Source organism: Mobula birostris, chromosome 2 (assembly GCF_030028105.1).
Source record: "Mobula birostris isolate sMobBir1 chromosome 2, sMobBir1.hap1, whole genome shotgun sequence".
Classification (NCBI taxonomy): Eukaryota; Metazoa; Chordata; class Chondrichthyes; order Myliobatiformes; family Myliobatidae; genus Mobula; species Mobula birostris.
The window spans coordinates 29925950-29939613 of NC_092371.1; the positions used below are offsets into that span (position 1 = coordinate 29925950).

The window sequence follows — 13664 nt, forward strand, 5'->3', positions numbered from 1 at the left end:
CCCTCTGGCTGAAGAAATTTCTCCTCAACCATGTTCTAAATTGTTTTATTAATGCACCACAGAAAGCATTCTAACTGGATGCATGATGGCAGCTGCTCTGCCTGTGACTGCAGGAACAGCAGAGAGTGATGGACACAGCTCAGCACATCACGGAAACCAGCCTCCCCTCTATGGACTCTGCCTGGACTTGCTGCCTCAGTAGTCGGGAGTGTGATGACTCAAATCAAACATGATGTTCTCCCATCGGGTTATTCCCTTTATCGAGTGCAATGACTTTGTTTAACATGGGGAGGCTGATGCATGGACAGATTGGGATCAAGGTCCAGTGGCATGGAGATCTCGGGATCTCAGGAGCTCATAAACCTCTCAACCATGGCAAGGTGACGGTCCTCAGTGCCTCAGTAAAGCAGCTAGCACAATCAAAGATCAACCACACTCTGCCCCAAACATTCTTCTCCCCTCTTCCTTTGGGCAAAAGGCTTGCTGCAATTGCTGTGTTTATTGCAGAAATTCAGTACCTGCAATATTTTCATTATTTTTGTGATCAAACCACTGCGAGGCATAAATCAAAACTTTTAGAGGATTTACTTGATCACTGAACATGAAAATAATAATTGGCAGATTTCCAAGAAGAGGTTATGAAATTGTAATAACCTGCACTTTTGGTTACAGTGCAGATTGGTGGCTGATTTTAAACCTCCTGACCTGTCAACTTGAATAGAAGTAATGATACACAGATGTAAAAGGATTGCAATAAATTATTGCTGGTCTGAAATTATTGTTCAAAATATAAAAGGTCTCCAGCCTCAGACTCTCCAGACAGGAAGGTGCATCAGTACTCCAAGTGTCACATTGGACCTTGAGGAGTGAGATTATCACACCACTGCCAGGAGCCAGGAGGCAGCTTAGTTTCATCGAAAACTGGTGACAAATCTCGGCATAGTCGAAGACTACTAAAGGATGTGGTCTGTAAATTGCTGTGAATAATTTGCCACAAACAATTTGAGTTTTTGTGGCAAGCTTCCTAGCCTGGATTCTCAGTCAGTACCTTACCTCAAGCCTGAAACTCTTACGAGCATTCAGAAATTTGAAAGCCATGCTGAAAGCTTCCAAAAATATAATTGGTACTGCTGGTTCTCAATTAAGCAAAACTCCTATTATTGCATTAGTGCTTTTTGGCATACACAACAGATGAATAATTCATCTGATATAGGATACCATGCCCCTGTGTGGTCTGGGCTGGCACTTGGTAATGTATTTGTATCCACAGCCTGTCTACTATCAGTGCTCTCTTAAAAGGGAGATTTAAGGCTTGATAATATTGGCCCACAATCCTCATAAACAAATTTGGCACAGGCTGTCTGTGCCTTTCTCAACCGTCACAGCAACTCCCCCCTTTCATAAACAAGAATATTGGACCTCACGTTGGACCAGCAGAGGTTTGGAGGTTGTCTCAGGAGACATTGAGGAAGGTGTCATCAGTGAGGACTGTGCTGTACATAGGACCATATGACATAGGAGCAGAATTAGTCCATTCAGCCATCCAGTCTACTCCACCATTTCACCATGGCTGATTTATTTTTCCCCCTCAATGCCATCATCCTGCCTTCTCCCCGTAACCTTTGACACCCTTTCTAATCAAAACTCTGTCAACATCCACTTGACTTGGCCTCCACAGCCGTCTGTGGCAATGCATTACACAGATTCACCACCCTCTAGCAAAATAAATTTCTCCTCATCTCTGTTCTAAAGGGATGATTTGTATCCCGAAGTGGAGCACTCTGGTCCTCGGCTCTCCCACTATAGGAAACATCCTCTACATGTCCACTCTATCTAGGACTTCCAATATTTTTAATGAGATACCTCTTCATTCTTCTAAACTCCAGCAAGTACAGGCCCAGGCCTAGAGCCATCAAACAGTCCTCATACATTAACTCCTTCATTCTGTGATCATTCTCTTGAACCTCTTTTGGACTCTCTTCCATGACAGCAGAACCTTTCTTTGACAAGGGGCCCAAAACTGCTCACAATACTACAAGTGTGTTGTGATTAAAGCCTTAGCATTACATTCCTGCTTATATATTCTCATCCTCTTGAAATGGGCTGAAGGGCCTGTTTGAGTTCTGTAGTGCTCTATGAACCCATGATATTAAGAGAAGATACCAGCGTGGATAGATGCAAACAACAGGAATTCTGCAGATGCTGGAAATTCAAGCAACACACATCAAAGTTGCTGGTGAACGCAGCAGGCCAGGCAGCATCTCTAGGAAGAGGTACAGTTGACGTTTCAGGCAGAGACTGTACCTCTTCCTAGAGTTGCTGCCTGGCCTGCTGCGTTCACCAGCAACTTTGATGTGTGTAGCGTGGATAGATGATTGGCTGACAGACAGAACGCAAAGAATGGGAATAAAGGGGACCAGTGTTGTTTCGCAGAGGATGATGTTGGGACTGCAGCTTTTTACATTATATGTTAACAATTTGAATGACAGAAATAATGGCTTTGCGGCCAAGTTTGTGGACAAAAGAAAAGATAGGTGGAGGGACAGGTAGTGTTGATGAAGTAGGAAGTCTGCAGATTGACATGGACAAATTAGGAGAATGGACAAAGAAGTGGCAGATGGAATACAGTGTAGGGAAGTGTATGGTCATGCACTCTGGTAGAATGAATAAAAGCCGGAATAAAAACTATTTTGTAAATGGGGAGTAAATTCAGAAATCAGAGGTGCAAAGAAATTTGGAAACGTGCAGGATTCCCTAAAGGTTAACCTGCAGTTTGAGTCAGCGGCAAGGAAGGCAGATGTGCCCATCTGCTCTGTGCTGAACTGCCTTGTCACATCGACCTGCAACTGGACCATAGCCCTCCATAACTCTCCTATGTACCTCTTCATGTACTTATCCAAATGTTTCAATCAAACCCACATGCACCTCTTCTACTAGCGGCTTGTTCAATACTCACACTGCCCTCTAAGTGAAGAAGTTCCTCCTTAAATCTTTTACTTTTCACCCTCAACCTATGTTCTGGCCTTCATTATTTTGTGCACTTCCACCAAATCTCTCCTTATCCTTCTACGGTCCAGAGAATAAAGTCCTAACTATAAAACATGGAGCAGAATTGGGCCATTTACCCATCTGGTCTGCTCTGCCTTTCCATCACAGTTGATTTATTATCCCTCTCAAACTATTATCCTGCTGTCTGCCCATCATCTTTGATGCCCTGGGGCAATTCAATACCTCTTGAGAAGGTGCAGAGTAGATGGAGAAGAATTAGAACCTCACTTTCAGGGCAGAAAACGGAATGATTAATCTGATTTCTCTCCTAACAATTGCTTCCCATTAGATACAGGAGCTTGAAAGACTGACACTCAACATTTTAGGTACAGCTTTCCCCCCTCTGCCAAATGATTTCTGAGTAGTCCACGAACACACACAAAATTCTGGAGGAACTCAGCAGGTCAGCCAGGATCAATGGAAGGGAATAAACATTCGATATTTTGGTCCGAGACCCTCCATCCACTGTTTATTCCCCTCCATAGATGCTGCCTGACCTGCTGAGCTCCTCCAGCATTTTGTGTATCTGCAGCATCTCTTGGGTCCATGAATATTACCTCATTATTCCTCTCTTGCACTGTTTATTTAGTTTTTATTGTAACTCACAGTAATTTTTATGTCTTGTATGATCTTGTTCCTGCAAAACAACAAATTTCATGGTAACACACATCAAATTTGCTGGTGAACGCAGCAGGCCAGGCAGCATCTCTAGGAAGAGATGCAGTCGACGTTTTGGGCTGAGACCCTTTGTCAGGTCTCTGCCTGAAACGTCGACTGTACCTCTTCCTAGAGATGCTGCCTGGCCTGCTGCGTTCACCAGCAGCTTTGATGTGTGTTGCTTGAACTTCCAGCATCTGCGGAATTCCTCGTGTTTGCCTTTTTAAATTTCATGGTATATGTCTCTTTCTCATTCTTTCACTGAAAAAAATAACTTAAAAAACATATGAATCCTGAAAAGAACAGCAATGCAAGTGGTTTGGTCTGTTGTTTTTAAACATTGAAATCAGAACTTGAGGGCAATATCAGTAAACTTCAGGTGAATTGGAGATGAGAATGATTAGAGCATTTTTAAGAAGATTGCTACACAAATATCTGATAAATTGAATAAAGTCATAATGATTATCTGGAAAGTACATGTATAGATAACAAAAATACTCCGTTTGACACAATGATCCTATTTTTATCAGTCTGCTATTATCAGGTTGAAGGGTGTCTTTGCAAACTTAGATTAATATGGCAAAATTGTGCATGATATTTCTGGAGTTAGGGAGAATTCCCTTGCTACTTTGTTGTGCATTTACACTTCCACTGGGAGAGTAGATAAGAGGAATGATATCTTTGTGAGATCAAAGTGTTCATGATTTGTTGAAAAGCGGAGATATTTGGACCAGGCAGCTTTTGTCATTCACCACTATTCTTATGGCTCGAAGCAAAGAAAGAATTTTAAGATGTGTATTGCAAAGTAGCTCCAGTGACTTTGGAGGAGTGATTGCTGTTTCTCTTTCCCCAGATACTGTCTGACCCGCTGAGGGTTCATTGCAAACCACCAGCATTTTTCCTTGTATCCCATAGCCCTGGTCTCTTGCTCTATCCCCATAAGCAAGTATATTTAGAGTAACACACAAAAAATGCCAGAGGAACTCAGTAGGTCAGGCAGCTTGAATCTTTATTGCTTTCAGAAGCTGAGTTCCTCCAACATTTTGTGTATGTTACTCTAGATTTCCAGCATCTGCAGAATCTGTTGTGTTTACAACAAGAATATATTTGCCTTTCAGATTACTTATGCAATTCCATTACTGAGTTGCTACGGTATCTAATTCCAACACCCACTTTGGCAGTGCCTTCTAAATGAAACGAACTGAATCATAATTCAAGTTTAACTGTCATTCAACCATACATGAATACTCATGAATACAGCCACCCAAGACAGAGTTACTACAGGGTCAAGGTGCTAAAACACATTCCCAACAGTCACACACAAGAACACATTTGTGGGATAAAAGAGCCCTGGCGCACCCTCCCACCCATGTGACACCGCATCTTGATGTCCAGCCCATGCACATACGAGTCAACAAACCCATCTAGAATATTAGTAAAAATTCAGGCAACGTCGCAGGTTTGAAGTTCAGTCGTTGCACATACAAGCACATAGAGAATATTAGTAAAAGTACAACGATGCAGAATATGAATATATATAGCCCAGACATCCCACCCCACCAAGATCATCTCTTGACCGGTCCCGATGCCCACTAGGCAATACCATGGCTTAGAGGCCGAGTCCTTGCAATATACAGGCACTTATAGTAAAACCAAACAAATATGTATGCATATTTTCCAGACCCCTCAGACCAACTGAAATCTTCAATCAACCTCACTGTGCTGCATTGCCCCCAGTAGAATGTGACATCTCAGATGGATCCCCCCCCCATAACGGCTGCAAAGCCAGCGACGCCACAGCTTGAGGCCCGAGTGCATTGCGTCCTGCCGAAAAAATCTGCAGTCGACCACAACGGAGCTTGTCTTCTGCCAGGTGAAACCCTAGAAGGGCATCACCGACTCCATTCTGGACACTGTGCCACGCTGCCCCCAGTGAAGCTCAATGGCTTCGTTTCCTCACTCCGGCGGCTGCAAACGGGTGACACCGCGGCTTCAGGCCTAGTCCTTACCATGACTGAGGCCAGGGAGCTTGCTATCTGCCCCTGCTCTCATCCAAAACTTGCGGCATACCAGATCAACAATGCCCAAAGGGGCTTGTGATCACAAGAAAAGTGACCATGACGGCCAATCGATATTTGACTTTCAGCCTCCATTGATTCAGGCAGCAGCACATTGTTCAGCTCCTTTATTTTTTCCGCCAGCGAGCAGCTCACTGATGGTGTAGACCTGCAGTATTTTAAGATCTTAACGTATAGCAGGATCTTGTGATCATTAGTTTAATTAGAACGGTAGCTCCTTTTGTTGTTCCTGTAGAAGATGCTGTGACCAGTTGCACCGCCATCTTGCCAGAAGCAAGGTGCATTAAAAATATGCCCCAGCTCTCCCCTCTGTCATCTGTGTGGATATCAGTTTACCTGCCAGAGAAACAAGTTTCTCTTCATTTACTCTGCCAAGACAGCTGATGGATTACTCCTTATGCTTCTCTGTACAAAGGAGAACAATCCCGCCTAATCAATTGAATGAAGCTTCACATCTCTGACTGAGACTGGCAAATCCCCTCTGCCTTCTCTCTGAAGGGTATAGACTTGATTTGAATCAACCTTCACTCTTTGAAAATGTCACCAGTCAAACAAGAATAAAACAATCAGACTGAGTATGAAATGCAGTAGGATGGACACAATTGATCTCAGGCGGACTTTAGGGAAATCCTAAACGTGAATGTCAACTAAGATTAACATTCCGACTCGGGTTGTCAGAAGTTATTTTCCTTGATCTTCAGCTGCAGGGCAACCTACTACCTGGAGATTTTTCCACATTACCATTTGTGACATGCCTTCTTCTCATTACTGCTATCAAAGAGGAGATACAGAAGCCTGATGACTCGCACTCAACAATTCAGATACAGCTTCTTCCCCTTTGCCATCAGTTTCTTGATCAGTCCATGAACACTACCTCACTATTTGCACTATTTAATACTTAGTAAATTATAGTAACCCATGAACACCACTTTGCTATTCCACTTCATTTGTTATATATTTTATTGTAATATACCAAACTTCTATGTCTTGCACTGTACTGCTACTGCAAAACAACAAATTTCACTTCATACAGGACAGGGACAATGAACCTGATTCTGATTTTGATTCTAGTAGTTTTAGCATGTTTTTGTTTCATTATAGTTGGACAGAGGTAAGACTGATTTACTCATTTCTCCAATACTGTAAGTTTTCAGACCTGAGTTGACAGCTTTCAGCTGTGCTTAGTTGAGGCGCTGACTGCACAGCAGAACTCTGTCATAGGAGAGGGAAGATTGACAGGAATGTGATGGTACAGTGTTGCATAAACTAGCTCCACCAAAATCGAATCTATGAGCTAGAGAAAAGAAACTGTAGGATAAAATAGAAAACAAAAGCCATTCTTATTTTTAATTTAATTCAATTATTTAATTAATACTAATTAATATTTATATACTGTAATCTAATATGACAAATAATAATTGATACATTTAAGGCGATTGGAGGAAATTATAAGGTGATGTCAGAGGTAAGTTCTTTACACAGACAAAATGCTGCAGCAGGTCAGCGAGCAGCTATGGAGGAGAATAAACGGTTGATGTTTCGGGCCGAGGTCCTCCATCAGGATAATACCAGCATCTGCAGAATCTCTTGTGTTTATTCTTTACACAGAGTATTAAGAGTGGGAGAGGCAGATAAATTAGGGACATTTAAGAAACTCTTAGATAGGACGAAGGAAAAATAGAGGGTTATGCAGGAGAGAATGGTAGGATTGATCTTAGAGTAGGTTAAAAAATCAGCATATGTCCTGCCATGTTCCATGTTATAAATTAATAACAACAATAATTAAAATATATTTAAAAAAATCAAGAATAAGGATTGGTATTTAGTGCATGTGGGGAGTTTTCTTTGTAGTTAATGGAGAGGAATCAGTAAATGTGAAGTTTATTGACAGGACTGATGAGCTGAATATCTGTCTCTCTTTCTGAAATACTGCCCAATACTGGGAGATTAATGAAGAAAAAGAAGAACTCGTACTGCACTATTACAGATTTAATTTAAATCCAACTTTTGCTGGTTTAATGCTCCATGATCACAGTGATCTATCTCATCTGAGAGGAGCAGTGATTCAAATCTATCTTGACCCAGCAGCTGGAGTGAAAATAAAGCCAGAGAAGTAGAGCATACATGCACACACATTGCTCACGGGCTTTACTGGCTCTCCCTATTTTTAGATTCTCAACCACACACCTTTATTCCATTCATTCTCTCAAACATCAACAGTTGCAGATGGTGGCTTGCATACCTGGGACAACACCATTGGTAGCGATGGCACTCATTGAGATGGCTGTCAGCATGGTCTGCAAAAGAAGACAGTACATCTAGTCAATAAATCGTCATATCAAGGCTGGTCCTGAAGTACATATGTGTCACAAAGAACACTTTCACTCTTTAGACAACACAAGGGATTCAGCAGATGCTGGAAATCCTGAGCAACACACACAAAATGCTGGAGAAACCCAGGTAGTATCTCTGTAAGTAAATGATCAGTTGTCGTTTCAGGCTGAGACCCTTCATTAGGATTCTTTGTAATCTCTTGAGGCCAGGAAAGCTTCAAAATTTTAACATCAAAATGTTTGGAAGTCTAGCTCTTGGCAAATGTGGAAACCTATAAGATACTTAGAGATGTCAAGGGTAAGATACAATAGGGTCTTTTAAGAGACTCCTGGTACATGGAGCTTAGAAAAATAGAGGGCTATGGGTAACCCTAAGTAATTTCTAAGGTAAGGACATGTTCGGCACAGCTTTGTGGACCAAAAGGCCTGTATTATGCTGTACGTTTTCTATGTTTCTATTAGCTTAATTGATGGATGAATTTTGCAACTAACCAAGGAAGGAATAGAAACCAATATTCACCGCTGGAAAGGATATTTATTGCTATTTTAACTTTGTTCCTAAGGCACAAATATTCCAACAGTGAAGGCGATATAAAATGCTGTCAAAATGCGATAAATGGTAACAACACACAATGGGTGACAGCAGAGTGGTTGAGTAATTTAGAATATAATAACACCAACTATAAAAGAAATGAAAACCAACTAGCGAGTTGCTTTAAAGACCTCATTGGGATATTCTACAGTGCAGATTTTCACACTGGAGATTTTCTTGAATATTTGGTGACTCACTCAAAAACAAATAGTTTTCATAAAACATGGCAACCTTTTCTGCAGTATATAGATGTAAACCTGTCTGCTATACTAATAAGGGCTTTTGTATAGGATGTTAGGGTGATGTCTATATTTTGATGGAAGTGTTCTGATAGCTGATATCTGTGAGAAGAAGAAATATAAATGTAAATGTATCTGTGAATTGAAAGTTTTGTTATGGTGAGCAAAAAAAAAGTAGGTTGAACAGAAAAAAGAATATTTGGTGACTGTATAGGTTATTGTCTACTGAGGCTAAGGCTGATTAATCAATGCCATTTCCTTTGGGGCTAAGTCTTGCTGTACTTATGGCCATAAGTAACTTGGGTGCAGAGTTGACTTTTGCTGTTGGTGACTTCATCGGCAATAACAGATGAAGAATAAAATGCTGCTCTTCTGTGAGGAAAACGTCCAATCTCAGCCTACGTTTGACCAATAGACACACAGAATCCTCCAGCTTACCAGTGGTTTGTTGCCAGCTATGATTGGGTCAGGCTAAGGTAACCCTGCCTGTAGTGTGACCTCATGAGACCTGCACTAAAATTACCAATCACCTGTGAGCTTGCTCCCCACCCTCTTGGAACTCACACCTTGCAGTTTGCGCATTTACTGAGAGGGTGTGGAGCTGGCTGTAAGGTTCTGTATCTCGGTTCCTCCAGACAGCTGTGTAACAGAGGACTCCCTGATCTATGGTCTATTCCCAGGGGCACACACCGCGCAGATATGAAGTCCTACTGGAAGGTCAGAGAACAGAGATGAGGAGGAATTTCTTTAGTCAGAGGATGTTGAGTCCATGGAATTCATTGACACAGACAGCTGTGGAAGCCAAGTCATTGGGTATCGTTAAGACAGAGGCTGATAGATTCTTGATTAGTCAGGCTGTCAAAGATAATGGAGGGAAGGCAAGAGAATGGAGTTCAGAGAGAAAATAATTCAGCCATGATTGAAAGGCAGAGCAGACTAGATGGGCCAAATGGACTCATTTTGCTCCTATGTTGTATGGTCTTATGGTAATCAACTTGGTGAAGGATGCCGTGTAATTTGCCCAAAACCTGTTGACTTTTCAGCACAGCGGGATGTCCGTAAGGGATTGCTGCCGACTGGCACAGTCCAGGCTGTGATGCAATCCAGGAATACATGCTGAGTGAGAGATGCACTGCAGCTCAGCACAACCAATGCTCAGGTTCTGTGCCTCCTCAAAGGCTCAATTTAATAATTCAAAATCGAAAGAAGTTGTTGCTGAGCTTTTAATACATTTTCTGTTTAAAAAAACTCTGCAGAGTATGAACAGCAAATTTTAAATTCTTACTGAAATAGGATTAGTTAATTATGCAATTAATATGCTGTGTAAGTAAAGCACTGTGAAATCTTTACTTAGTGCACTGCACTGAAGTAATATTAATAGCAATGATAGAGAACAACAGAATATCCTATGCCAGGTTGGATATACATCTTAAAACTCAGTGGCTTATATGAAGACCCATTTGCGACTGAGCTTTAACTTCCTGGCTGACGTCTTCAGATGTTGCTTCAATATATCCACATAATTTTCCTTCCTCATGATGCCATCTATTTTGTGAAGTGCACCAGTCCCTCCTGCAGCAAAGCACCCCCACAACATGATGCTGCCACCTCCATGATTCACAGTTGGGATGGTGTTCTTCGGCTTGCAAGCCTCACCCTTTTTCCTTCAAACATAACGGTAGTCATTATGGCCAAACAGTTCAATTTTTGTTTCATCAGACCAGAGGATATTTCTCCAAAAAGTAAGATTTTTGTCCCCATGTGCACTTGCAAACTGTAGTCTGGCTTTTTTATGGTGATTTCGGAGCAGTGGCTTCTTCCTTGCTGAGCAGCCTTTCAGGTTATGTTGATCTAGGATTCGTTTTACCATGGATAATAGATACTTGTCTACTTGTTTCCTCCAGCATCTTCACAAGGTCATTTGCTGTTGTTCTGGGATTGATTTGCACTTTTCATGCCAAAGTACGTTCATCTCTAGGAGACAGAATGTGTCTCCTTCCTGAGCAGTATGACAGCTGTGTGGTCCCATGGTGTATATACTTGCGTACTATTGTTTGTACAGATAAATATGGTACCTTCAGGCATTTGGAAATTGCTCCCAAGGATGAACCAGACTTGACATCATTTTCTGACCTCAATCTGATAGAAAATTTGTGGGCAGAACTGAAAAAGCATGTGCGAGCAAGGAGGCCTACAAACCTGACTCAGTTACACCAGTTCTGTCTGGAGGAATGGAACAAAATTCTAGTAACTTACTGTGAGAAGCTTGTGGAAGGCTACCCAAAACGTTTGACCCAAGTTAAACAATTTAAAGGCAATGCTACCAAATACTAACAAAGTGTATGTCAACTTCTGACCCACTGGGAAAGTGATGAAAGAAATAAAAGCTGAAATAAATCATTCTCTCTACTATTATTCTGACATTTCACATTCTTAAAATAAAGTAGCGATCCTAACTGACCTAGGACAGGGAATGTTTTCTAGGATTAAATGTCAGGAATTGTGAAAAACTGAGTTTAAATGTATTTGGCTAAGGTGTATGTAAACTCTTGACTTCAACTGTAGGTGATAGGTGAAACTGGGAGGTGGGAGGGTTGAAGTAAAGAGTTGGGAAGTCAATTGGTGAAAGAGATAAAGGGCTGAAGGACTAATCTTATAGGAGAGAGCAGAAAGCCATGGAAGAAAGGGAATGGGGAGGAGCACCAGAGGGAGATGATGAGTGGGTAAGATTAGGTGATAGGGGGAAATGGGAATGGGGAATGATGAAATGGGGGGGTTATTGCTGGAAGTTCGAGAGATCGATATTCCTGCCATCAGGTTGGAGGCTACCCAGATAAGGTGTTGCTCCTCTAACCCGAGTGTGGTCTCATCACGGCAGTAGAGAAGGCCATGGACTGACATGTTGGAATGGGAATGGGAAGTGGAATTAAAATGGGTGGCCACCAGTAGATACTGCTTTTTCTGGCAGACGGAGCACAGGTGCTCAGCCAAGCAGTTCTCCTCCCCCTTCCCTTTCTTCCATGGCCTTCTGTCCTCTCCTGTCAAACTTCCCCTTCTGCAGCCCTTATCAATTGACTTCCCAGCCAGTTACTTCACCCCTTCCTCCTCTACCGGTTTCACCTATCACTTACTACCTTGTTCTTCCTTAACCCCTCCTCCCCCCCCCCACCTCCTTACTCCGACTTCCCATCTTTTTTCTCCAGTCCTGATGACGGGCCTCAGCCCGAAACATAATAATAATAATAATAGTAATAAGTATTTTATTTATCCTGAGCGGGAAATTATTTTGTTACAACAGCAACATTTTAAAATATGCTTAGCAATAATAATAATAATAATAAATAAAATAATAACAATATTAACTAATAATAAAATACAGGATATTAACATACACAATAGTAATTTACCGATGTGCAATAATAACATACAAAATAATAAAACAGAAACTATTGTACAATGATGTGTGCTCTCCTGTCGCACAGAGATGCTGTATATGCTTACTGCATTTGGTTGGAAAGATTTTCTGTAACGATCCTTGTGACAGCAGAGCTGAATGAGTCTGTGCGAAAGGGTGCTCTGCTGCTTATTCAGTAGGTCACAAAGACTTACTTCACCTGTGAGTCTGTTGGGGTCATTTACTGTGGTCGGTGCTCTCGGTGTGGCCCCCTGTATATTGGTGAGACCCGACGTGGATTGGGAGACCGTTTCACTGAACATCTACCTCTGTCCGCCAGAACAAGCGAGATCTCCCAGTGGCCACCCATTTTAATTCCACTTCCCACTCCCATTCCAATATGTCCATCTATGGCCTCCTCCATTGTCATGATGAGGCCACACTTAATTTGGAGGAACAAAACATTATATCCTGTTTGGGTCACCTCCAATCTGATGGCACGAACATTGATTTCTCAAACTTCTGGTAATGGCCCTTAACACCCCCCTTCACCATTTCCCATCCCCTTTTCTCTCTCTCACCTCATCTCCTTGCCTGCCCATTCCCTCCCTCTGGTGCTCCTTCCTCCCCTTTTTCTTTCTTCCATGGCCTTCTGTCTCTTTCACCAATCAACTTCATCCCTCACCCTTCAGGGTTCACCTATCACCTGATGTGTTTCTCTCTCCCCTCTCCACACCTTTCAAATCTACTCCTCAGCACTTTTTCCTCCAGTCCTGCTGAAGAGTTTCGACCCGAAATGTCGACTGTACTTGTTTCCATAGATGCTGCCTGGCCTGCTGAGTTCCTCCAGTATTTTGTGTGTGTTGCTCAGATTTCCAGCACCTACAGATTTTCTCTTGTTCTTGGAGACGATGTACCTGATTGTCCATAATGGATGACAGTTTGTTTAGTGACCTCCTCTCCACCACTAACTCAAAAGAGTCTGGATTGTAGCCAAGGATGGATCCAGGCTTTTTGATGAGTTTATTTAGTCTTTCTGCATCACCAGCACCAATGCGGCTGCCCCAACTTAAAACGGCAAAGTAGACTGCACTCGCTACAAAAGACTGGTAAAAGATCTCCAACAACTTGAATCTCCACCATTGACTGTTTACTCTTTTCCATAGATGCCGCCTGGCCTGCTGAGTCCCTCCTGCAGTTTATGTGTGTTGCTTGGTTTACATGGTGCACTGTTTTCTTGTCCCTTTATAGCCACAAGTTTAATTGCTGCAAATAGGTCTGATAATATCCTGCTAAATAGAATTTCTTTCACTATTGCATGAT

The 13664-nt window shown here is 42.0% G+C and overlaps 1 protein-coding gene across 1 annotated transcript in view; it reads right to left on the reverse strand.

Annotated features, from left to right (window-relative positions):
• Positions 1-13664, reverse strand: part of LOC140210509 (solute carrier family 12 member 5-like) — a 347453-nt gene that overhangs the window by 198252 nt on the left and 135537 nt on the right. The window contains exon 5 of the mRNA XM_072279513.1: positions 8026-8080. Coding sequence (XP_072135614.1) covers positions 8026-8080 — 55 coding nt within the window. The remainder of the gene's footprint in view (positions 1-8025; positions 8081-13664) is intronic.